Source organism: Xenopus laevis, chromosome 3L (genome assembly GCF_017654675.1).
Source record: "Xenopus laevis strain J_2021 chromosome 3L, Xenopus_laevis_v10.1, whole genome shotgun sequence".
Taxonomy (NCBI): domain Eukaryota; kingdom Metazoa; phylum Chordata; class Amphibia; order Anura; family Pipidae; genus Xenopus; species Xenopus laevis.
The window spans coordinates 39,307,173-39,333,256 of NC_054375.1; the positions used below are offsets into that span (position 1 = coordinate 39,307,173).

Sequence of the window (26,084 nt, forward strand, 5' to 3'; positions counted from 1 at the left end):
AATTTGGTGGGGGAAAATGAAATTTTTTCATATTCATGTTCATATCAAAAAACGCCATCTCAAAATATAATAAATAGGTGCCCTAGATTGTGCATTAATGAAAACAATTAAGCAGCAATGTATTAATTGCTCTGATCTCGGTTTCATAAATACTATGAAATAAAAACTGTGATATAGATCATCCACAAGAGTTTCCATTTCAAAACTGCTCTAACTTCTCATGGCCACTGAATATGGTGAATAATATGTTTATACTCAACATCAAGCCATTTACTCCGAATATGGATGGACTAATTTTTTTTTGCAGAGTTTTGCTGCAGAAATGACACCCAAAGGGGCAAATTCACTAAGACACTAAGATTCCAAGTTGCGCCAGGCGCAACTTCGCCGCACTTCGCCGCCCTTCGCCAGGCGTAGTTTCGCCAGCGCTCCGCAAATTCACTAAAATCCGAAGTTGCGCTCAGGGGTAGCGTAAGTTTGCGAAGTTGCGCTAGCATTGATTCGCTATGTAAAGCGAAGTTACGCTAGCGAAGGCTAATTTGCATACGGCGACAAATTCAAATTTCAATGGAGGAATACGTATCAGCACTACAAATGCCTAGAAAACCTTCAAATCATCAAATAAAAATTTTATTTTGCCCTACACATGTGCCCACTGTATAGGTAAGTTCCCATGAGTCAGGAAATGTAGGGGGGAAGGAGGGGAGCCCCTAAAAAATTTTCAATCTTTTTCAGCCTATCACCCATATTGTAGAAAACACGCCAGCATTTTTTGGGACTTAGAAAAAAATTAGACTTTTTTTGAAACAATCCCTATCTACTCTATTGCGCTTCGCCAGGTCTGAGGTGGCGAAGGAAGTCTAGCGTAAAAGGTAGCGTTCAGTACACTGCGCAAGTTAGTGAATTTGCGTAGTTACGTTGCTAGCGAAACTTCGCCAGGCGTAAGGGTGCGAAGTAACACTAGCGAAACTACGCCAGCGTTCGTTAGTGAATTTGCGCAGTAACGAAATTGACAAACGCTAGTGAAGTAACGCTAGCGTTCGGCGCTTCGGCGCTTAGTGAATTTGCCCCATAGACTCTAATGGGAGAAAAAAATAGCTGTGTGTCAAAAAAATTTTTGGCACGTCTCAAAAAAAATTTGGCGCCTATAGACAAATACATTTTGGGGAATTTTCACTGGCAGCTAATTTTTGGTGAAGCAAAATGCGTCAGATTCGCCCATCGCTATGTAACTTAAGAGGGTTATTTATTAAAATCTGAATTTATTTCATTATTTAAATAAAAAAAACACAAACAAACTCCCATACCCGATGTTACCTTATTTATTATTAAAAAAGCATGATTTACCCGGTTTGGCTAAAAACTTGATAAAATCAAGTGAAAAGCCTTATTGCTTGATTTTTGGGAGCTTTTTCCTGAGATTTTCCTAAAATGTTGCGGATTTTTGCACGAAAGGTTGATATGGTCAGATTTTCAGGCAGACCACTGAAACTTCAAAGTAGGAGAGGGACCTCTGCCATTGACTTATACACAACCTTGACAGGTCTGAAATGGCGGATTTCAGATTCTAGCTTTTTGCTGCATCAAGGTGTAATAAATCTTGAAAATTTCAAGTTTAAAAAAAAACAGAATTTTGAGTTTTGCCCCAAAAAGCCTGACCAGAGTTTAGTAAATAACCCCCTAAGTGTCTGTAATAATGATGTGGTGTGCAGAGTATCTGTTGTAGCTTGGAGTATTTTATGGCTCTATTTGGGTAAGATCCTTGACTCTTGCACCCTTTGCTAAATTTGTATAAACGGAGTGCCCTCCATAAATTGCTGTTTTCAAAAACATCTAAAAACACTAAAATGAGAATGTTAATAAATGGGTCTCTAAATTTATCTATACCAGGCTCAACAGAAGATGCCTGTTTGCAATCTTTTTTCTGTAGGAGGCTTATTCCATTGACCTGATCCCCATGAAAACTGACAGTAGTGCATCACAGTATGTCCTAGTACTGATCATGAAGAACATTTTTTTTTAAAAAAAGTAAATGCACAAAATATTTGCTTCACATAGAAAAGTATTATCTTTCACTTAAATTAGCAATATTTTAATCACAAGATTGAATCCATAAGTATAAAACAACATGGAATTCTAATAACGCAAATAACTAAAACATATGACAAAGAAGCTAAGGCACCTAAAGCGCTAAAGGAGGATTTTGTTATATAATAAATCAAAATGATTTCTTATTATAAATAATTCAGAGCGGCCACCCAAATGTTTCCATTTATCTTGGTTGGAATCTTCATTCCAACAACCTCAGTAGTATACCAAATGACATTCCATAGGAAAAAAGCAAGCAAACAAACCCCCGTTAAAGAATTTGCTATGAAATGTGTCACAACTGAATATGCAAAATTACCAAAACTTTTTAATAAACAAAATTAATTTTCCATTATTCCAAATGTTAATCGCATGGCTGCATAGAAAACAGTGGAGCTAGCAGCCCGTAGCCAAGCTCAATATTTATCAGCCCTGCAGCTTTGGGTTGTTTAGGTACTTGCTTCTGAATCGACAGATGAAAGGAACCTGCTGTTCAGTTTTCCAAATCAGATTACTATTGGCTCAAAGGCCGACCCATTGCTTATTAAAATAAAAAATTTATGTGTTTAAATATATGAACAATTTGCAGTCAAAAACTGTCAATACATCTCTTGCACAGGAGAAGGAAAGCTACCAAAGCAGTTTATTGCTACTAGATTGGTCACAATAGTGCAGGCTAGCACACTATATTTATTCTGTAGAATGCTTTACTATACCTGAGAAAACAGCTCTAGAAGCTCTCTTTCTGTTTAGGATAGCAGCTGCCATTTTAGCTTGTTGTGACATCACTTCCTGCCTAAGTCTCTCCCTGCTCACTCATAGCTCTAGGCTCAGATTACAGCAGGGAGGGGGAAAAGGGGAGGGGGTGAGGAGAAAACTGAGCATGCTCAAGCCCTAGCCCTGGAAGTTTAAGATGAAAACAGGAAGTCTGATACAGAAGTCCATTTGTACACAATAGAAGGAAATAAATGTGTTGTTTCTTTTGACAGAGGACTAAGAGCAGCTATACTTGTACGTGTATTTATATAGACCTTTGTGATAAAACTTACTTCATTTTAGCTTTTTCTTCTCCTTTAAAACTGAATTAAATTCTGACGGGAACACTTCAGTTCCCATATTTTCCAGAATTTGTGTTCATGACCTATTTTTATTTCCCAGAGCAACTGTCATTTATAGACAAACAATGTAAAGCAGAAATTCAGCCAAGCAATTAATGAAGCAGGCCTGTGGCTACAAGCGCTAATATAAAGGAAATATTGATGCAGTCATTTATGTTAGCTTTAAAAATCCTGACACCATTTAAAGATCTTGAGACTGAATGGAATATCCTTCAGACTTATTATAGTATTACAAATCCTTAAAACTGGACAACACCCCCTGCAAATAAGCTACACAATGTGATAAGGACCGACATTGGTCATGCAGCTTCTATAATATTTAGTATTTTGGGGTAATTGTGCTCTCAGTTCTACCAACATGGATATATGTTGTATGTAGAGACATTCTTTTGTTATCCCACTAATATTCAGGGATAAAAAACAAATCTTCCCTGAACTGAGAAGGACATTTATTAATTTATTTCCTGGTATTAATGACATTGTTTGATTCGGAGATTTAAGTTAAATCGAAAGAAATAGACATTGTTTTCATTCATATCAAAGAGGCACCAATAAAGATGGTGGATATATTAATCAGCTTTTTTGTGATGGAGAAAATAGCTTCAGTTGTTTCAGTACCCCCTTTAGAAGTTTACCAAAAAATGTCAGGTACTTCTTAAATGGGTTGTTCACCTTCCAACCATTTTTCAGCTCAGTTGTTTTCAGATAGTTCACTCGAAATAAAGACTTTTTTCAACTACTTTCTATTTGTGACCGTTTTTCTAATCTTGAAGTGTAAAGATTCATTTTAGCCACCTTCTTATGTCTTTCTAAAGCAGCTCTGGTAGGGGGGGTCACCAATTCTGTAACTGTTCTAAATTGATACATTAGTTAATACGTTTTAGAGTGTTAAGAGTTTTTTTTACCACGGATGAACTCAAATGACCTATAATAACCTCTAACTCGAATGGTATCTTATTTAAGAAAAAACTTGAACGTCTAAAATTTGAATGAAGTGAAAACTCGATTTGAATTCAAACGAAATTCGAATTGAGTTTTCCTCTGAAAAAAAAACCTTGAATGTCAGGAAGGCTATTAACTTCTTCAAATAGGTCAGTGGACGTCTGCCATTGACGTCTACGAGAACTCATCAGGTTTTAGGCGGCGACCTACTTGCAGGGTAGGAGGATGATAAATCTCCAATTCAAATTTAAATCCAAGAGCCTGGCTGACCCAAACCCTGCAAACCCAAATAATTAGCTTCACTCATGCCTCGCTTTTTTCCACCCACCCACAGGCATTTTCCAGATTCAGGATTTGGCCGGATCCAGATAGAAGGAATTGGGATTCAGATGAACCCCGAATAATATGGTTTCCTAGTTCCTATAACTAGAAAGCAATTTCCAGTACCTCTTTTAACTTGTAAACTGAAAATAGATGGGCACCATGAGCATAATGCACCTTTTAGAGTTGATTTATTTAGCAAAATAAACACCCTTGTTTATTATCACAGAGCGTCTAATGTGTATACATGTTGAAGCAGATACATACTATGAAAGATGAAACTCTTACCTTGTTTCTTAAAAAGGTTGCTCCGGACAATCTCAATCATTGACTGCACTTTTTGCTGCTGCAGTTTCACAGGAGGAATGCATGTGTAAAACTCATATAAAAGTTGGCTAAAATAACGAAATAAAGAAAAAGCATAAGAAGCCTAGGATGTGATTTTGCTAAATGTCTTCAATACCATATGCCAAATGAATGCGCTGAAACTTACTTTGTAAAAATGACACCATATGGTCCTATACAATTATTCTGAATTGATGAACAGGAATGTGATAAAACATAGAGCCACTTGTTATATAATTACAGTTAAAAAATGCTGAAACATTACAGTATTTCATTGACAGTACATGTGGATGGAATATTCGTAAGTATTTCACTAATACAAGTAAAATTTCTTGACCTAAAAGTATTCCACCCCAAATTCTGCCAGTTAACTAGACTAGTTACTAGACTACTTAACTAGACTAGTTAAATAGACCAGCTTTATACTCATTTTTATAGAAAATATATGTTATACCGATTTTAATAAAGTGTGTTTTATTTCAAGCAATTAAAACCACCAAAATACAGTATGTTGAAAAAACACTAGAATGTATTGTATGACAATAACATTTGTTTCTGAAATTAATTGCCTTGAATTCTATCTCTTGTATAAAAACAGTGGCTGAATTAGACTTTTCTAATTGTCACATTATTATTTTTTATTATGATTTTTAATCGTTTAATTAAGATGTATTTTATTTCCAACACAAGGGAAAATACATATAGACAAATACAGGAATCCAATTTCTCCGCCACTCCTCCTGCACTGATCACTATTATTTGTGTATATATCTTGGTGTAAACCTTAAAGGGATAATGTCATGGGAAAACATGTTTTTTTCAAAAAGCATCAGTTAATAGTGCTGCTCCAGCAGAATTCTGCACTGAAATCCATTTTTCAAAAGAGCAAACAGATTTTTTTTATATTCAATTTTGAAATCTGACATGGGGCTAGATATATTGTCAGTTTCCCAGCTGCCCCAGTCATGTGACTTGTGCTTTGATAAACTTTAGTCACTCTTTATTGCTGTACTGCAAGTTGGAGTGATATCACCGCCTCCCTTCTTCCCCCAGCAGCCAACAAAAAAACAATGGCAAGGTAACCAGATAGCAGCTCCCTAACACAAGATAACAGCTCCCTGGCAGATCTAAAAACAACACTCAATAGTAAAAGCCAAGTCCCACTGAGACATATTCAGTTACATTAAGTAGGAGAAATAACATCCTGCCAGAAAGTAATTCCATCCTAAAGTGCTGGCACAAGTCACATGACTGGGGCAGCTTGGAAACTGACAATATGTCTAGCCCCATGTCAGATTTCAAAATTGAATATAAAAAAAAAATCTGTTTTCTCTTTTGAGAAACGGATTTCAGTGCAGAATTCTGCTGGAGTAGCACTATTAACTGATGAATTTTGAAAAAAAAACATGTTTTCCCATGACAGTATCACTTTAATATAACTTTTTAGTTCATTGCCTGCATTTGCAACATATATGGAGTTAATTAATAAAAGAAACTAGGGAGCCAATTTATCAAAAGTTGAATTTTAGGTTTTTTTCACATTATAAGAAAAATGCAGCAAATAATCCCATATATACTCTGGAATATTCTTTAAAACCTTAATAGTCATATTTAATAAAACCCCGAAAAGTTGCCAGACAAATCTCGGCAAGTAAAAGCTGGCAAGATTCAATAGGAGTCAATGCCATTTCATTAAAACATTCAAGTTTTTTAGCCTCATTGAAAATGAAAGGAAAATTGTGATTCTCACTGGCGTGCAATTTAATTTCTGAAAAAAAAACTCAGGTGGGAATATTGCAAGCGCTTTTTCACTTTTGTTTTTTTTGGAGATCGCATTTTTTTTCTCAACCTCGAAAGCAAGTAAATAGGCCTCTGTTTGCATAGATGCAGTAACCCAAAGCAACCAATCAACAGGTAACATTCACTTGTCACATATCTAAAAGCAAACATCTTACTGGTTCCTATGGGTTACTGCACCTAAGCAAACTTATTACATATGGTCGCTAGAGAGTTTATTTAGTATATTGCCAACCGGTGACTTATCCAACTGAATCTCCAGATCCCTAGTCCAGGCATCAATGAATGGAAGCAAAGCAAGCTCTAGAGTCCATTTTCTGTCTGTTCCTGAATCCGGACTATTTTTTGCTCAATGCCTGCCCCATTCATATGTTTGTCTTTTCTGCCTGAACCCCTTAAGTAGCTTTGCTTATGGGACTGTGTATCTAGTACTCAGTATCCTTCTTCCACGTTAGTCTACACTATTTAATGGCAATTGGCCTGACAACCATCTCTTATTGAAAATGCGTTGCTAATGTAGGTAACAATATTGGAATAAGCTTCCAGTCTTCAGAGTACTGAGGGGCAAATTTGGGGCAATTTGCTTCGCCGAAAAATTTGCAAATTTCCTGCGAAATTCATGAATGGCGAAAAATTCGCCAAACTGTGCCGGCATCTCGTTTTTGACACTGGCGTCCGTTTTTGACACCATCGCCCGTTTTTTGGATGCAGGCGCAGATTCGCCAATGAAAATGCACCGGCGTCTACTTTTTCCATATTCGCAGTTTCGCAAATTTATTCGCCTGCGGCGAATCGCGGGAATTCGACCCGAATTTGTGCCTGGTGAATAAATTCGCCCATCACTATGGCTGAGTGCTTGAGTTCTGCTAAGAATCAAAAATAGTCTTAATTCATGGCATTAAAAGGACAAAGGAATGGAGCTCAACCGTCCATACAAATACGTGACCATCACTTTAGCCATAGGACACATCGGCCGTATGACAATAAAGATTGCAACCATAACACTTGTCCTCTATAGATGTAGTGCCTGAGATTTTAGCCAGACCAGTACTGATGCTCATACAAGCTCAGTCTATACCAAATTGCACCACGTATGTCATTTAGGTGGAACATGAGGGGCTTCATTTATAAAATAGGTAAAAGAAAGCTGAACACAGCAGAGAGAGATAAACATGACTTTTACTTCAAAGAAAGAATTTGTACAAAATAGCATGGCATGTCAAAATGGTACTTTTCATTTTGGTGTTACTGGTCCTTTAATCCTTGTTTAACTTCTCAAGGCAATAAATCCAAGGACCATTTGAAGATAAAGATGTATCATTTAAGAAAGATATCTAGTGAGTGACTCCCATGACATTAACAGTAAATTGGATTTATTTATTAGTTACCTAAGTAGCCTGGCATCAAAAACTGTCTCCACATCATGAAGGACTGATGGCAGATATTTCAGAGCAGCCACCTAAAAAAAAATAATAATAAATCAGCCCAATGCTATTAGCAATTTAATGCGCTCCCTGCGGTGCAGCTTACAACACATTGACATAAAGAGTTGCCAGGAAAATGTCTAGAACAAAGCATTCCACTCTCAACATATGAATCAGCAAATTATTCATGCACCATAAATGTTTGAGAACATATTGATGGATTTAACAAAAAAAAAGAAGAAATCTCAACTTTAAATACTTTAGTGCTGAAGTGAAATTTTAAGGTTTAGCATTTTTATTCTCCCTTGCTTCTTTGTTAAACTTTATTTTAGATACATGCTGAACTTTTCTTTAAAAGGGGGGGAAAACATAACAAAGTCTGTAGCTACACAGATTATCAATATTACTGATGCATCTGTTATCATTTTTTAATTTATTAAAGACTGTTTTTTGCATTATCAATATCCCAATATATACTGTATTAAAAATTTCAATTGGTGTTACCATTTGTTTTGTCAATGCAATCAGTACTAAAATCAATGGCTGTTTATAGTATGTGCTCTGCTGGTTTTGACTCCTGAAACAATGTAGCAGAAGACAGCAGATTTGTAGATTTGCAGAACTGACTTCCGCTACTTTTTCTTCTACTAAGTACACAGTTGTAGATGCATTGTAAATAAGGCTTTGGGGTTTATTGAGTTATTCTTTGGGTACATTTTTTTGATGCTACTTGGCATAGCAAATCGTTTGAGGGACACAATCATTGAGTTGGATGTATGAGAGCCCACCATTTACTTATCAGGCAGGGAAAGGAACTTGGTCCATTTATAGCTTCCCCATGGGTCACTGTTATTAAATGTATGCAAATATAACAGACCTCCATTAGGGAGTCCTCCAACAAAAAACTATTTTTGGGGGGAGGGGCATAATTAAAGAACATGTAATTCGAAGCAACTTGTGTATGTCAAACACACATTAAATAATTTCATTGTAAATGTAATTTGAGCAGCATTTGTTTATCCCATTCGTAGTCTGACACTTAAAACAACGCAGGCCTTCTTCAGATCATTTAATCAGTGTTTAAAGGACATGTAAAGTTACAAATATGAAAAAGAAACCTCCAATATAAATCTCCAATATACATTCATTAAAAAATGTGTACCGTTTTTATAAGAAACCTGACTGTATGCAGTGAAATTTCTTCCTTCATTTACTGCTGTGGATAGGAATTGTCAGCCGGTCCCTAACTGCTCTGCAGAGAAAAAATCATAAATATGAACAGCAGGGGGAGCCCTCGCCTTACTTCCCAGCCATGCAGAACTCTATCAGCTTTGTTTGTTTCTCTGTAGAGCAGTCGTGACTGTGTAGAGATTTGTATTGGATTTTATTTTTGCCTTTACATCCCCAACAGTTGCAGGGACAGAGATCATGGAGCCAGATTTAAACAGATAAACTGGGATTATATTTGGAGGATTATTTTGCTGCAGCCACGGGTTCTGCAGAGTTGGAGAAACTCTAAAAACTATAAAATCCACATTAGATTACATGACAACACAGGACCCAGTGCAGTCTGTATATTCTGATTATTAATCAGTCTTGCTGTATTGCTTCGGGCAGATATTATTTTACTTGTGCTGTTTTGATGATTTATGATGATCCCTAAGCAGCAGCCCAGACCACACTGAGCATGTGCACAGTCTTGGTCTTGCAAAAATGTGTAACAAAGTTACAAGATGTTGACCCCCTGTGGCCAACTTTGAAAGGATAAATCATTTGTTTGATTAGGCTTGTGGTGCAGTAAGTTCAAGTTTATGTTTAGTATACAAAATAAAGCATTTCTAGCCTTATGCTATTTTAGACTTTACTTCCCTTTTAATAGCTGTCTTGCAACATAATTTCATCAATCAAGAGTGCAAATGTAAATACAGCAAAATCATTTACATATAATTGGAAATGTGTAATAAATGTATATTGAAAAGTTGCTTAGAATATTATTTTTCACTATGCAGAAAATTGGTTTTGGGGGGGGTGCAGGAATCCTTTAACCTCTGGGCAACAGTATTTGCTGAGATATACATAGTAGTCAATTGGTGTGTTTGGACTTGGAGTTGCAGTTCAATGGTCTTCCATGGTAGTTTCTTTTTTCAGATTTCTGAACAGTTTGAGTCACAGAATGCCCTGGATTACCAGTACGTAGAGAATTCAAATTAAAATAGTGCATCTGAATTGTCATGGCTGCCACTTTGGCTTCTACAGCATAAGCCTCTATATGCATATTATGAGCCAGATTCAATTAGATGAGAATGATTTATACAATTCCAAATTGTCCAATAGAGCTGTATATAATTCAATGAGAAAAATGTATCTTACTGTTTATCACATGAAAACTCCATTGAAGTCTATGGGGAAACTGGAACCAAATTAGGAGAAAAGTTGGATCTCATCCGTAAATTTTTACATGATAAACCATAAAATAATATTTTCTCATGGAAAATCATGGAAATCTGTGGCAAGTTTGTCAGGATCACTTTAAGAAGTGTGTGTGGCTGTCAGGATCACTTTAAGAAAGTCATAATGTATTATTGTTTGTGCTGAACAACATTTTCATGCATTTGGCCAACAAATATCCCAGCACTGCTATTTATTTTCCCATTACTGTATTACTATGGTGTATCAACTTATATTTCACCAGCTGTATTCTAAAGAAGGCTGTAAAAGATAATTAAAAAAAGACGCTATTAAAACAGATTTAAGATTTTGCAGGCAAGTTCTGTATTGCTTGTTATTCTTTTCAAGTCTCTCTCTCGGGGTGCCGTTGTATTCACAGTTGGCTTGGAAATTATATTTATTAATATTTAAAATGTTACTTACCATAAACATTTATATTTAATATTCAATGCATTATTAATAGAATGCAGCTAATGCTGAGTTATTCAATTCCTTTTTATTGTACCCAAGACAAATTACGGGGGGGGGGGAGTCACTTCGGTATCTATGTTTTCGTGCAATATACAGTTACATAATTCCTAATGGACCTGTACACAGATATTAAATATGCCAAACACATGTTTTGTTACTAATTAAAATGTTCCCTTGTAAAGTGAATTCTACAGATCACATTTTTCTTTTAAAGGGCACATTTGTCTTTTAAAGGGCATATTTGTCCTGCCTCAGGTAAGCGCTCTTATCAATTGCACTAATAGGTTTAGAGGGCCGTGCATTGGCATCAGTCCTTAAAGGGGACCCGTCACCCAAAAATGTTTTAAAATAATCCTATTTTATCCCATTAGTCAAGCAAAATGAACTTTAATTACACTATATAAAGTATTCGAATGTTGTTTCCTTCAGTCTGGGAATTCATAATTATAGCAAGCAGGCAGAAGCCATTTTGTGAACACTGTTATTAAGGCAACTCTTGCATCATCTCAGAATCTTGTTTATGCACCAGAATAGGGGACCCGATGTCCATCCCCATGCACTGGTTACACAATTAAACGGTGAAGAGAACAGGGGGAATGTGGGGAGAGCAGTGACATCTAGGAAGTGCTGAATAGAAAGTGAAAGTAATTGTCTGCCCCGCCTCTACGCCTAAGGCATAAAGGAGGGGCAGACAATATTTGATTGACAGCTGAGATTTTTAAATGAGTTTACAACAGCTATGAATGCTTTAATAAAAAAATTGGATTTCCTGTTTAATTTAAAAAGGACTTTTATTTTACAGCTTTTTGTGTCTGGGTGAGAGGTCCACTTTAAGCGTGTATACACTCATTGAGAGGGCTGTGAAGAAATATTCCATTTGAAAAGGATTTTTCACGTGCATTGATTTAGTCAATGACCTGAGCAGTATGCCGAGTGAATGCTTTTGAATGAGAACCAATGTAGCAATTCTATACCATACAGAACATAACAGCCAATGAACATATGCAATCATTACTATAGTACAGGTATAGGACCTGTTATCCAGAATGCCCATGACCTGAGGTTTTCCAGATAATGGATCTTTCTGTAATTGGGATCTTCATACCTTAAGTCTACTAGAAAATCATTTAAACATGCAATAAACCAGATAGGATTGTTTCGCTTCCAATAAGGATTAATTAAATCTTAGTTGGGATCAGGTACAAGGTATTGTTTAATTATTACAGCTCTGAACTATTAGGGCTCTTACAGACGAGCGTTTGAAGCAGCGCTCCTCTGCGTTCCGGTTTTATGCGTTCAGTCGGAGAGCGCAGGAGTAGACGCATTCAGTTGTTTTTCAATGGGGCTGTACTCACACAGGCGCATGTAGGCACTGAACGCAGGAAAAATGCAGCATGTTGCGTCTCAACCTGCGTTCAGTGCCTACATGCGTCTGTGTGAGTACAGCCCCATTGAAAAAAACTGAATGCGTCTACTCTTGCGCTCCCCTGCGGCTGAACACATAAAACCGGAACGCAGAGGAGCGCAGCTTCAAAGGCAGCTTCTAGATGCACAGTTGGCCAAAGGGACATAAATAAGTGATTTTCATGTCTCAGCCCATGTGAGATTTAAAATCTCATTTGTGGTATTAAGGCAGTGCTATGTATATGGCATGAGGCAAATAAATAACTTCTGTTTTCAGAAGGCTTTCTTTTACAGAGAAATCTTTTAAAAGATTTGGATTATTTGGATAAAATGGAGTCTAAGGGAGATGGCCTTTCTGTAATTCAGAGGCTTCTGGATAACAGGTTTCCGAATAAGCGTTCCCATACCGGTACAAATTGTATAACATAAAGCAGCTCGACAAAGAACATGTAACCCATAATGCATTCAATTTTACATGGGAATACATGAACGAACCTGTAGTAAAATTGTAGTTTTGTGCTCACTCTCCATTAGGTTATTAATAGATTCAAAAAGGTTCCTCATTGACTCCTCAAATTCATTCTGCTCCTTGCATTCATACAGCCTGCGTAAAAAAATAAAAAAAAGATGCAATCATTTTTATTTTTTATTTTTATTGTGTTGCGACTTACATATCCATTTTGTGTTCTGTTTGTACAGCAAGGAATCAAAGGGATATTCTCAATGCCTTGCAACCTTACAAACCGAAATTGTATTTCTTCTGAACTCTGCGGCATATTGATGTCCAATTTGTCAACATTCAAAGACACGCAAGCAACGTGTCGGATGCGCAGAAGATAATGGAACCGAACTTGAAATTGCAGATGTGAACGTCACACGCTGCGTCTTCATCCAACCGTTGGATACATACAGTTTGTACCTGCAATTTCACGTTCAGTTCCATTACCTTCTGCACTGACATGTCACATGCATGGAATCACATGGCGATAAAAACAAGGTATTTATTGACTTTCATAAACCTGTAGCTTATGAAAATGAATCACATATATATATATATATATATATATATATATATATATATATATATATATATATATATATATATAATATATATATATATATATATATTATAAGTCCAGCCTGCTGCATCACAACCAAGATCAAAAAATGCCTTGGTGCTGGTCTAAAAAATAATTACATAAACCATATTCAACAAACCGCACTCCGGGGAGTTTGTAGTGTGAACAAACAATTACTGTTTATTTTGACTGTTTGAAGTGTAGAAACAATAGGGGTCATTAACAATCTCCATGTTTTTTCCCTGATTGTTTAGGTCCGTTTTTGATCAAATAGGTCCATAGTCGGCCGAATTCAAATCGTACGAATTGAATTAATAGCGCATTCAGGCTAAAACAGAAATTCGTCAGCTTTAGGATGGCTTATGGTTAAGTCGATATTCGAATTTTTAATTTTTTTCAAATTTGAATCGAATTTGGACTATTCCCTAGTCGAAGTACACAAAAAATAGCTCAAAATTCAAATTTTTTTCATTCCAAAATTCACCTCCACCTTTGATAAATATGCTCCTAAGGGATTTCTATAGTGAAAGTCCTTCAAACGAGGACTGGTAGAAGAAGGGGTAACTAGTGATGGGCGAATCTGTTCAATGCAAATTTGCGATACACATTGAATGTTTTTGACACGTGTCAATTTTTGACGTGAGCGAGAATTTTATACATGCAAATATTTAGTCCAAGTCAATGGGCGTCCGAATAATTTTGACGCATGACAATTTTTATGCGCGTGACGACTTATACGTGTGACAATTTTTTTGTTGCAGCGCATTTTCCCCGGGAGAATTTTCGATGCAGTTTACACAAAACATTTGTGGGCAGTGAATTTTACAATGCCTGGCGAATTTATGCAATGCAAAATGCATTGAAGTCAAGTGGCGACAAAAATACGTTTTGCTCCAAATGCATTAAAGTCAATGAGCTTTTATTCTTGTGATGACTTTATTTGTCTTGGCGACTCTTTTGTCCAAATGCATTAATGTTAATGGGCGTTTTTTTTCTTGTGGCGGCTTTTTTGTCCAAATGCATTAAAGCAGGGCTGCCCAAAAGGTAGATCGGGATCTACCAGTAGACCTTTATTTGGTGATCAGTAGATCTCAAGACACTGTCAACAAGTCTAAATCACCCTCCTGTTTTATGCTGTTCATTCTGATATTTATTATGTTAAGGTTACATAAGAAATAGTTGTTTGTTAAATAGAGCAATATACAATAAATTCTCTCATAAATCAATATAATATTAAAGTGATATGTTCCATGGAACAGAGTGCTAACAATTAGTGTTGGACTGGCCCACCGGGATACCAGGAGAACTCCCGGTGGGCCCAGGGGTCAGAGGGCCTCTTGCTTCTAACCATTTGGCCTATTTCATGGTCATGTCCTATTTCTTTTTGAGAACAGAGAAGAGGCTTAACAATGGAAGAATAGAGTATAGTATGTAGAGAAAAGAGACTAGGAGAATAAAGAGGTTGAGTGAGGAGAGGAGGTATAAAAGATTTGAAAGTGGGCCCTCAGCCTAAGCTTTTCTGGTGGACCCCTGGCATCCCATTCCGACACTGCTAACAATGCTTTTATGGATGTAGATCATAATGGGACACATCACTAAAAGTAGACCTCACATAAGTAAAGTATAGGCAATGCATTAAAGTCAATGGGTGTTTTTTTTTCTTATGGCGACCTTTTTTTAGTCTCTGTGACATTTTTGTCTTGGCGACTTTTTTGTTGCAGCAAATTTTTGCTGCATTTTCGTGAAACAAAATTGCAGATGGCAAAATGTGGAATTTTGCTGCGAATAAATTACGTACTATTGATGCAGACCGCAGTAGTGAACCATGGAGCTATCACCTGTTCTGGAGGTGGTGGTAGTTCCAGGGTCCCGGCAGCACTTGATTTGCAACAGGAGGCAGTAAGGACTGATCAGCGCAGAGCACAACTCTATGTTAGTGTGAAGAGGGCATTGTGATGCAAGTACATTTAATCAATAGGGAGCAACTTTGCTTGCAGTCATAAATGACCCCTAATTTCTTTTGCTGGTTTGTGCTCACAGAATTTAAAACAATCACCTTGGAAAACAGAATAAAAAGAACTCACCATGAATACCTTAATGAAAACGTGAACATGCATTTAAATACTGATTTTATTTTAAATTAGTAACAATTGGCCAGAAGTGACTAGTGATGGGTGAATCTGTGCCGTTTCGCTTCAATGAAAAACTCGCAAAACGCATTGAAGTCAATGGGCGTCAAAATAACTTTGACGCACGTCAATTTTGAAGCGAGCAACAATTTTTAGGGTAGGACTCCACAAGCGTTTTTTGTCGCTATCCGACAAAAATAAGGTAAGTAATAGAATTGTCGCATGATGTTGCAGCGTTGACGACTGTCGGATGCACATGCTGCACGCGTCGGATCGCGACAAAAACGCTTGTGGAGTCCTACCGTTATATGCGCGACTATTTTGCCCAAATGCATTAAAGTCAATGGTGTCACGCAACAATTTTATGAGTGCAACTTTTTTGACACGCAACTAATTTTTCACTGGTGAATTTTCGCTGCAGTTGAAAACATGGAAATTCGCAGAGAATTTGTGCCTGCCGAATCTATTCGCCAATCATTTAGAAGCGACTTAATTGCTCTATTTCTGAACAAAAAGTTGTTGGCGCTGTTAAAGTTAGATTGGAAACTGTGCTATTAGTGTCCATAAATCTTTGTAAAGTGCGAAAGTGCTTGACAGCAGCTAAGATACACTGAAATCTAAAAGCAATATATATATATAAATATATTATATATTATATATTACACCTTTTTCAGATCTGAGATTGCTCTTAATTTATTTTCAGTGATAAATGAACCCGTTCACACACCTTTGTGATTATAATTCCACGGGGGAAAAAAAAAGTTTACGGTTTCTTCCAAGAGATTGTATAGGCTGCAGAATATCATTAGCCGGATAATCTCCCCAGCAGCTTTCTGCACATTTCCCTGCTCCATCTTTCTCAGAGTGGCCTTTGCAGTGAAATATATAACATTAAAGATTCATATCAGGATTTCTAAAAATAATCATTATGTGCTATGAGCAGGCCAAACTATCCTAAAACTGTGCTGAAACAACACTCCCCTGACTGTATCGGCATAATACAAAATTAGCATTTGATAGGCTGGGATTGTGTCCATCCTTTGTCAGCATCTGCTGAGTGGCCATGTGTAAATAAAGATCAATTTCAAGCTTCCTTGAGGGTCTATGAAGATTTCCGACTGCCACAATGAGCAGCATAAAGCAAGTTCCTGTAGATGTATAGCTTTATAATAGATAGATGCTTCTTTGTTGATAGCAAGATCCCACCTCAAATACTTTTAAAGCAACTTATATATTTTCTCAAAGGGTTAACTTTTAGTTTGTTATATAATTGCCAATTCTAAGCACGCAATTATTTATTTATGCTTTTATAGTTTTTTAATTAGCTTTCTTCCTCTGACTCATTTTAGCTTTCAAATGAGGGTCACTGACCCATCTTAAAAACAAATGTTCTTTAAAGGGGACCTGCCACCCTAAGAATTAATTCCAGATTCTTATCTAATGTGTTTATTAAGCATAATAAACTTTACTTACACTATATAAATTATTTAAATCTTGGTTGCAGTCAGCCTTGGAATTCACCACCGCAGCAAGCAGGCAGCAGCCATTTTGTGGACACTGTTATTAAGACAAGCATTGTAACACCTCAAAATCTAGTTTATGCACCAGAATGGGGGACCTGAAACCCATGCCTTTGCATTGGTGACACTATTATAGACTGTGAACAAGGGGGGGGGGGTGTGGGGAGCGCAGCAACATGTACGAAATGCAGAATGGAAAGTGAAATATGATTGACAGCTGAAATCTTTAAATGCATTTATAACAAGTATGGCTGTTTTAATGAAAAAAAAAAGAATTATTTGGAAAGGACTTTTATTATACAGATTTTTATGTTTGGGTAACAGGTCCGCTTTAAGGCTACACATGTATTGTTACTGCTACTATTTATAACTTCTTTCTAATCAGTCCCTCTCCTATTCATATTCCAGTCTCTGAATGTGGCTCACAGGTAAAAAAAAGGTTTAGGACCACTGCTATATGCAATCATGTCCCATTCCAGAGAGAGAGAGAGAGAGAGAGAGACTTTCATACTTTTAAATTAATACATGTATTGGATTAGTCCAATGTATTTGTCACTGGTGACTATTCACTTCTTGTTTAGACTTCTATTGCCATATTGTCTAAAGCCAAATGTATAGTTTGATATGCAACGTTCTCAGTCTTTACATTACCATTTTATTTGAATGATAGTTTATATTTCTTCTTTATTATGCTTATTTACATAGCACTTACATATTCTGCAGCACTTATACACAAAGCTTAATCTACAAGCCCTTTAATGTAATGAAGAAGTATAATAAATATATTCTTTGAAGGGGAACTAATAATATATGGGCAAGAATGATGTTATACAAGAAAACTGGCCATAGATAAAACCTGAACCATCATTATATAAACTCTCATTATATTTGCTTAATGTGATCTGTGCCCTTGGAAGGCAGGGAATTTAAGCACTGTGCAGTACACTCTTGATTTAACTGTAGGAAATGCAGTTTATAATTAAAATTATATCTATTCCGAACAGTATGTATATATATATATATATATATGTATATATATATATATATATATATATATATATATATATATATATATATATATATATATCCTAATTAAAGGAAGGCCATCCCCCATAGACTCAATTTTTTAAAAATTATTTAATTTTTTTCTGTAATAATAAAACAGTAACTTGTACTTGATCCCAAGTAATATATAATTATTTTTTATTGGAGGCAAAACCAGTATATTAGATTTATTTAATGTGATTTTTAGCAGATTTATATATAGGGCTAACATAGGTGCTACATTGCAGAAGTGCAGTTACCCATACAACCAATTAGACTGCTGCATAAAAACAAATGCAAACATTTTATTGGTTGCTATGGGTAACTACATTTAAGCAATTTCGTACCTGCGTTAATAAATGATGTGACAAATCTTAGCTTTACTGAGAAATGGGAGTATGGGTTTGGTCATTAAAAAAAACAAAAAAACAAATACAGGTATGTGATCCGTTATCCAAAAGGTTACGAATTAGGGAATGGCCATTTCCATAGACTCGATTTTAATCAAACAATTCAGATTTTTAAAAATGATTTCCTTTATCTCTGTAATAATAAAACCGTGCCTTTTAATTGATCCCAAATAAGATATAATTAATCCTTATTGGAGGTAAAATAATCCTATTGGGTTTAACTAATGCTTAAAAAAATTTTTAGTAGATGTATCACATGGTGAACCAAATTATGGAAAGACCCCTTATCTGGAAAAACCTAGGTCCCAAGCATTCTGGATAACAGGTCCCATAACTGTATGCATATATATATTAAAGTATGTTATTAGTTACAGGCTTCTCTGCCTTAATGTGGAATTACCAATTTCAATCCTATAATGTGGCGATTTTATTTTAATTCATTGATTTTTTTTCTAATTTAATCAAAAACAAAAAGATTATTAGTATTTGTAGATACATGTATCAGGGGTATGAATTCAATATTTGCCCAGTGCTTAGGCTTTACTTTTAAACAGGGATAGTTATAAGATAGAAAGCACTTCCAGCTGAGTAAGAAAGGTATCCAGCACCACATGCCATGTTTATAGAACCTTTCATCCTACATTCTCAGCTGTGAAAAGAGTGAGATAGCTGGCAAGCCCAGCACAATATTAAAGGAGGAACCTTCCCCAGCTGTGCTCACTATGGCATTTCATTCTATGTGCAAATGTCTGTTCCAGGAAACCTACTCACCTTGCTCCAGTGTGACAATGTTGAATGCCTTTTTTTACACTACGCCAGATGTGGCTGGAGCTATCATTTTATATGTTCTCTTGAATTATTTATATTACTTAGCAAAGACCAGTTTTTCATCTCCAGATATATAATCAATCTTTTTAGGACAAAGGGAACATTGAAAGAGAGCGTTAGAAGCACCGTGATTTAGGGAAGGACTTTAAGTAGCTGCGGTAAGGTATATTTTATTTTTGTACATCTATTTGGCACACGCAGACCAAGGAATATTAAAGTTTCACAGCGGAGCTTAAGCAGCAGGGGGCTATGCATGACATTTTATGGACCCTCTGGGAAAGAAAAGGTTATTTGATTCCATAGTTACCCTATGGGCTTTTTCAGCAGTGAAAGCTCTTGCACACTGTAAATCTATTCACAATAATGATAATAACATCTTAGGATCTGTGAAGCTCATGCCCTAGCTTTAGTTCCTACAAACTCAGTAACCCTAGTCAAAAACTAGAGATTTGACATTTCTGCCATGCTGTGATTTTCCACTAGGCAAAAAAAAGATAGATAGAGAGAGAGAGAGAGAGAGAGAGAGAGAGAGAGAGAGAGAGAGAGAGAGAGAGAGAGAGAGAGAGAGAGAGAGAGAGAGAGATAAATGATAGAGGTAGATAGATGATAGATAGATAAATGATAGAGATAAATGATAGAGGTAGATAGATGATAGATAGATAAATGATAGAGATAGATGATAGATAGATAGATAGATAGATAGATAGATAGATAGATAGATAGATAGATAGATAGATAGATAGATAAATGATAGAGGTAGATAGATGATAGATAGATAAATGATAGAGATAGATGATAGATAGATAGATAGATAGATAGATAGATAGATAAATGATAGAGATAGATAGATGATAGATAGATAAATGATAGAGATAGATGATAGATAGATAGATAGATAGATAGATAGATAGATAGATAGATAGATAGATAGATGATAGATAGATAAATGATAGAGATAGATGATAGATAGATAGATAGATAGATAGATAGATATATAGATAGATAGATAGATAAATAAATGATAGAGATAGATAGATGATAGATAGATAAATGATAGAGATAGATGATAGATAGAAAGATGATAGATAGATAGATAGATAGATGATAGATAGATAGATAGATAGATAGATGATAGATAGATAGATAGATAGATAGATAGATGATAGAAATAGATAGATGATAGATAGATAGATAGATAGATAGATAGATAGAAGATAGATATACAGGGATTTAACAACAGAGTAAGCAGATCCTGCGGTTGCAGGGGGCCCAGGAGTGTATGGACCCCAGTAAGGCCATAATTAATGAGCCATGTCGTTTCAATAGTTTTTATTACCAGTTTTATAACTACAAGATGGATATCACAGTCAAAAATTTCTGGCAATCCATTTGAAGAGCATTTTTTATATATCTTGGTAGAATAGATCAACTTACCAATGTTTTGGGGCTCTAAATTGAATTTGCTGTGGGATCCAGTAGTATCTATTTAAACCACTGGAGAAAAACTCCATCTGAGTCCTCTCTGATTTGCGGCAGAAAAATACAATCCTGTTTCAAGGTGGTAACTGGGCCAGTCTCTGGATAGCTGTGCTAAGAGCTAATTTCAGTTACTATATTTTTCCCCATGCTGAAAAGCCATCCAACCCTTTCTTGAACCTATCTAATGTATCTGTCAGTGCAACCACTTAAGGGAGGATGTTCCACAACTTCACAACTTCTCACTATAAAAATTCTGTATGTGGTATCATAAGATGGAACCTCCTATCTCCCTCAGTGGATGCCCTTTTGACCGCTGGAAGGATCTATAGTGTCAGACTGTTTGTTGTTGTACCCTGATATATTTTACTCTCTTTTCTACCATCCCAGCTTGGCCAGATTGTCCTCATAACGGAGACCTTCCATACCCTTTACCAGCTTAGTCACTCTTATTTGGATTTCTCTATATAAAATAGTCTCCATTTTGAGCACTGGAGGCCAAAACTGCACTGCATTTTCTTGATGTGGCCTTAGCAGTGCTTTGTAAAGAGGACGAATTAGCCACCACTTCCATCAGTTTATACCCCTTTTTAAACAGCTGAAAGCCTTGCTGGCCCTTCTTGTTGCTAAAGTGTCATGTCTGTTATTCACAGCCACCCATTGGTTCTTCTCTTTCAAGGGTTTGCCTAACCTAGATGCATTAAGGGTATAAGTGGTTTACATATTTTTATATCCCTTACAGGTTAAACATTTATCCGGAAGCTGCAAGAAGGATGCCACAACCTGAAAGAATTCATTAACTGTCCTGCAACGTATAGTCATCAGCAAACTCTGATACTGATGTTTTAACTAATAATACCCATCCCCAAGTCATTAATAAACAAATGAAATAAAAATGGACCCAATACAGACCTCCACACCCCTACTAAGTACCCTACTCCATATAGAGAATGCACCATTGTTAACCACCCTCTGTACATGATCTAACCAGTTTTCTCTCCATGTAAAACAGTAGCAGCAAGAACATCAGATCTTAATGTACAAAGTTTTATGCAGCATTATTATTATTATTTATTCATTTTTACAAAATATATTACTCTCTTGAACAACTCCAGAACCAGACTGCTTCTTCTCCATCCCATTCTCTGCTCTATGCCTTATATTTCCTATGTAATTTTGCTAGACTAATCTAATGGCCTTCTATGAGGAGTTGAGCACAAACCTAGACTTAATACAGTACCACACAGAAAGTTACTGAATAAATGAAGAAATATCGGCCTGGAACATAATATTTGTACTTGGATAGAGAACTGGCTGAAAGATAGATTACATAGAATGGTGGTAAATTGAACATTTTCTAATTGAAACAATGCTGTATTGGAGTACTGCAGGGGTCTATTCTTGGCCTGTTGCGTTTTTGTTTATTAATGACCTTGAAATTGCCATAACTGTGTTACTATTTGACCAGCTGCTACTCAAGCTTTTCTATTCTTCTGCACAATTCCCAGGACCAGACCCTTTCCTCTTTCTGCACGTTTCACATTGTCACCATTCCCCAGCATATACTGTACATCTAATAAGGTACTCCACTATGAGTAAAAACGCAGTGGAGTAAATATATAGTGTATAGGAAATAGTAATTATGTTGGTATTATACTGTAAAGCTTTCTTTTTTGTACCCATAATAAAGTAAAAGTATATGATGTAATACATTTAACCACAGTGAATGCTAAAACTGAAGTTGAACAAACCCTAAATGTGATTGGCTCTTTAAATGCCATTGTACAACAGTAGAACAGATAACCTCTACCTTCCATTGTGCTGCAACATCCCAACACATTCACTAAAATGTATTACATGCATTAAATAACAATGGTTACAATAAAGAAAGCAATATTAAAACGTTACTTGGGCAGAATAAGAATGCTTTACACTGCATTATACACCACTTAAAAAACTGTTAAAATGTAAATAAGAGTATAAAACATCTAATGATAGTTTCCCTTTTACAAACCTAAAAAGCACACTGTATGCTTAATTACCCTCAATATCTCCTTATACTGAGGAAGAATTGCCAGGCACTGAAATATCTCTCTCCACCAGCAGCAGCCAGGTAGGTGCCTGTAAAGAAGTTAATTGTCCTTTCACGCAAGAGCATGTCTCGGTTTGTTACAGAATTTATTCTTTTCTTTTTGTCAATGCATCAGTAGGTTTAAATTCTTAAGTAAGACTGTATACTGTTAACCATCTTTTATAGGAAATATGACCTTTCCTGATATCATATTGACTTTAAAAACTCTCACTTTTATATTCAGCAATAGTGATGGGCAAATCTATGAAAATTTTTCAAAATGCAATTTTTATACATACAACTATTTTGTCCAAATGCATTGAAGTCAATGGGATCCAAATAATTTATGCTTGTGACTATTCTGACGCACGTCAATTTTATTTGTAGTGGTGGATTTTTCGCCAGAGAATTTTCGCAACAGTACTCGCTGCCAGCGAAACGTGGAAATTCACAGTGTGTTCATGCCTGACGAATTTATTCGTCCATCACTACTCAGCAAGTAAACCCCACGTGAGTTTATTAAGCACACAAGGAAAATAGTTTTCAATCTTGATAAGTTTTAAGTTGCTGAAGTTTTACATTAAAAAATCTTGTTCAGGCAAATTTAGGAAGAGTGCAGAGAATTTTTTTAGCACGAAACAACATGATTAGTAAACTCATTTGTGGTTTCCTTTATGATTCCTGAGCATGAAAGCTTGGGCAATCATAAATGGGACCCTTAGGGGCAGATTTACAAAATTCGAGTGAAGAATTCGAATGTAAAAAACTTCGAATTTCGAAGTATTTTTTGGGTACTTCGACCATCGAATTGGTTAAATTCAATCGAAGTCGAACGATTCGAACGATTCGAAGTAAAAATCGTTCGACTATTCGACCATTCGATAATCGAAGTACTGTCTCTTTAAAAAATACTTCGACCACCTACTTCGGTAGATAAAACCTACCGAAGTCAATCTTAGCCTATGGGGAAGGTCCCCATAGGCTTGCCTGTGATTTTTTGATCGAAGGATTTTCCTTCGATCGTTGGATTAAAATCCTTCGAATCGATCGAACGAAAAATCCTTCGATCGATCGATCGCAGGATTTGCGCAAAATCGTTCGACTTCGATATTCGAAGTTGAACGATTTTAGTTCCCAGTCGAATATCGAGGGTTAATTAACCCTCGATATTCGACTCTTGATGAATCGGCCCCCTAGTGTTTGGGTGCATTTTTTCCCAAAGGAACATTATCATCTCTGTTCTCTTGTACTTACAAAATGTTATGTCATTTGGAGGGATGACCATGTGGTATAATTCAAAATGATACAGTTCTTAGTATGGTTTAGCTGCTTTAATAAGTGATTGCATTTTCTGCAGGATTCCAATTTCTCACATATCCCACATTTTACAATAAGACCAAGGCAAATTCCAAAAGTGAGGGAATATTTCAGCTATAAACCCCATGTCAAGGAGCCATAATGTATATCACTTATTTATACAGGGCCCATCCTTGGCCAATGGCACCGTAACATTTCCTTCTTTTGCAATGGCTGCAATAGTCTGTGCAATAGTCTGTGCAGGTTCTCCTGTGCCTTTTAGCCCCTGATGCTCCTTAGTCTGTATGTCTAATTGATGTGCAAAAAGGGGGAATTCTCAGGGGACACCCGTGTGCCACCCACCACCTTTGCTGTGTGCCAGATGCAGGCAGAGTTGAATGAGAGTTAGGTAGAGCTCTTTGCACTCCATTCTATGATCCAGCGATCCCCAACCTTTTGAACCCGTGAGCAACATTCAGAAGTAAAAGGAGTTGGAGAACAAAACAAGCATGAGACAAATTTTTTGGGGTGCCAAATAAGTGCTGTGATTTGCCATTTGGTAACCCCTATGTGGATTGTCAGCCTACATTGAGGCTCTGTTTGGCAGTAGCCCTGGTTTATATACAATCAAAACCTGTCTCCAAGCCTGGAATTCAAAAATAAGTTCCTGCTCTGTGGCCACTGGGAGCAACATCCAAGGGGTTGGAGAGTAACTTATTGCTCACAAGCTACTGGTTGGGGATCACTGCTTTGATCAATCAAATAGTTACTGCATATACAGGACATCTTATGTCACAAGCCCTGATTCCCTCAGGATAATTTGTTTATTTAAAGCAATGCTAATGCACACTGGTAATGCTTAAAAATGACTACTATTGCCTTTTCACCTGATGATTACAGCAAACCAGTAGTTGTGTGTCTCACATCTCAACAGCAAATAATATCTCTCTCTCTTTCTCTCTCAGCTTTGGATCTGTTCTCACAGCCATAAACTATCGGTCAGCTCCTCGCAATTTTGTCATATTTGCCATCAAACACAGCATTGTTCCATTCTATGAGTCTTCCCTGCATTAACAAAAGCCATCATAAATAGTTTGCCGAGTGAAAAGCTGACATAACCGTTGGTACATGTGGAAAACTCCACCCCGGCAGCTGTAGCTGTAATTTCATAGGCATAATCATGCCTCCCCTGCAACTTGTAGAAACATTTATACGATCCCATAAAATGTGCAATGACAGCCTTTGAAGTTGGCTCTCACAGCTACCTTAATTCTGTATTCCACGGAACAAAAAGATCATACGGCTTACATACTATTATATTAATAATTAACCTGTTTATGTTAAATTGCACATTCTGTCTTACTAATTTCTAATTACTAAATAATATTTGAGAGTATAAGCACTGCCAGGCCAGCAGTATGGTATTATCTACTTACAATTTTCCTGCACACGAGTGTGTTTAGTAAACCAATGCACATTACACATATAAAAAATGAGATGGAGCCACGGCAAGAAGCAATCTTATCTCACACCTGGGAGTGCTGTATTTATTACGAGAAATAATGTTCAGTTTCAGAAATCGACAAGCATCTCGCACAACAAAAGGGAAAGCTCCCATGTACAGGCCATCCGAGGTGACAGTCATTTTCTCGAGAAAAATATTTTTACCCAGTCAGAAAAAAAATCTTTTGAATGTCAAGAAGACATATTACATAACATTTTCCCTGTACGAAAGCCACATAAATTTGAAATCAGACTTGCAAACACTTATTAATAAAAATACATCATACATCATTTTACTAAACCTGATTCAAATTCTATAAACAGTCTTTCCTTTCTGTACTTGGTTATGTCGGAGGGACTGTCTGCAAAT

At 36.3% G+C, this 26,084-nt stretch overlaps 1 protein-coding gene across 2 annotated transcripts in view; it reads right to left on the reverse strand.

The window, feature by feature from the left end:
• dock2.L (dedicator of cytokinesis 2 L homeolog) overlaps window positions 1-26,084 on the reverse strand; it is a 313,170-nt gene that overhangs the window by 205,541 nt on the left and 81,545 nt on the right. For both annotated transcript variants that reach the window (XM_018252117.2, XM_041586149.1), the window contains exons 23-25: window positions 12,854-12,962; window positions 8,000-8,070; window positions 4,758-4,864 (exon numbers count right to left, since the gene is read on the reverse strand). In XM_018252117.2, coding sequence (XP_018107606.1) covers window positions 4,758-4,864; window positions 8,000-8,070; window positions 12,854-12,962 — 287 coding nt within the window. The remainder of the gene's footprint in view (window positions 1-4,757; window positions 4,865-7,999; window positions 8,071-12,853; window positions 12,963-26,084) is intronic.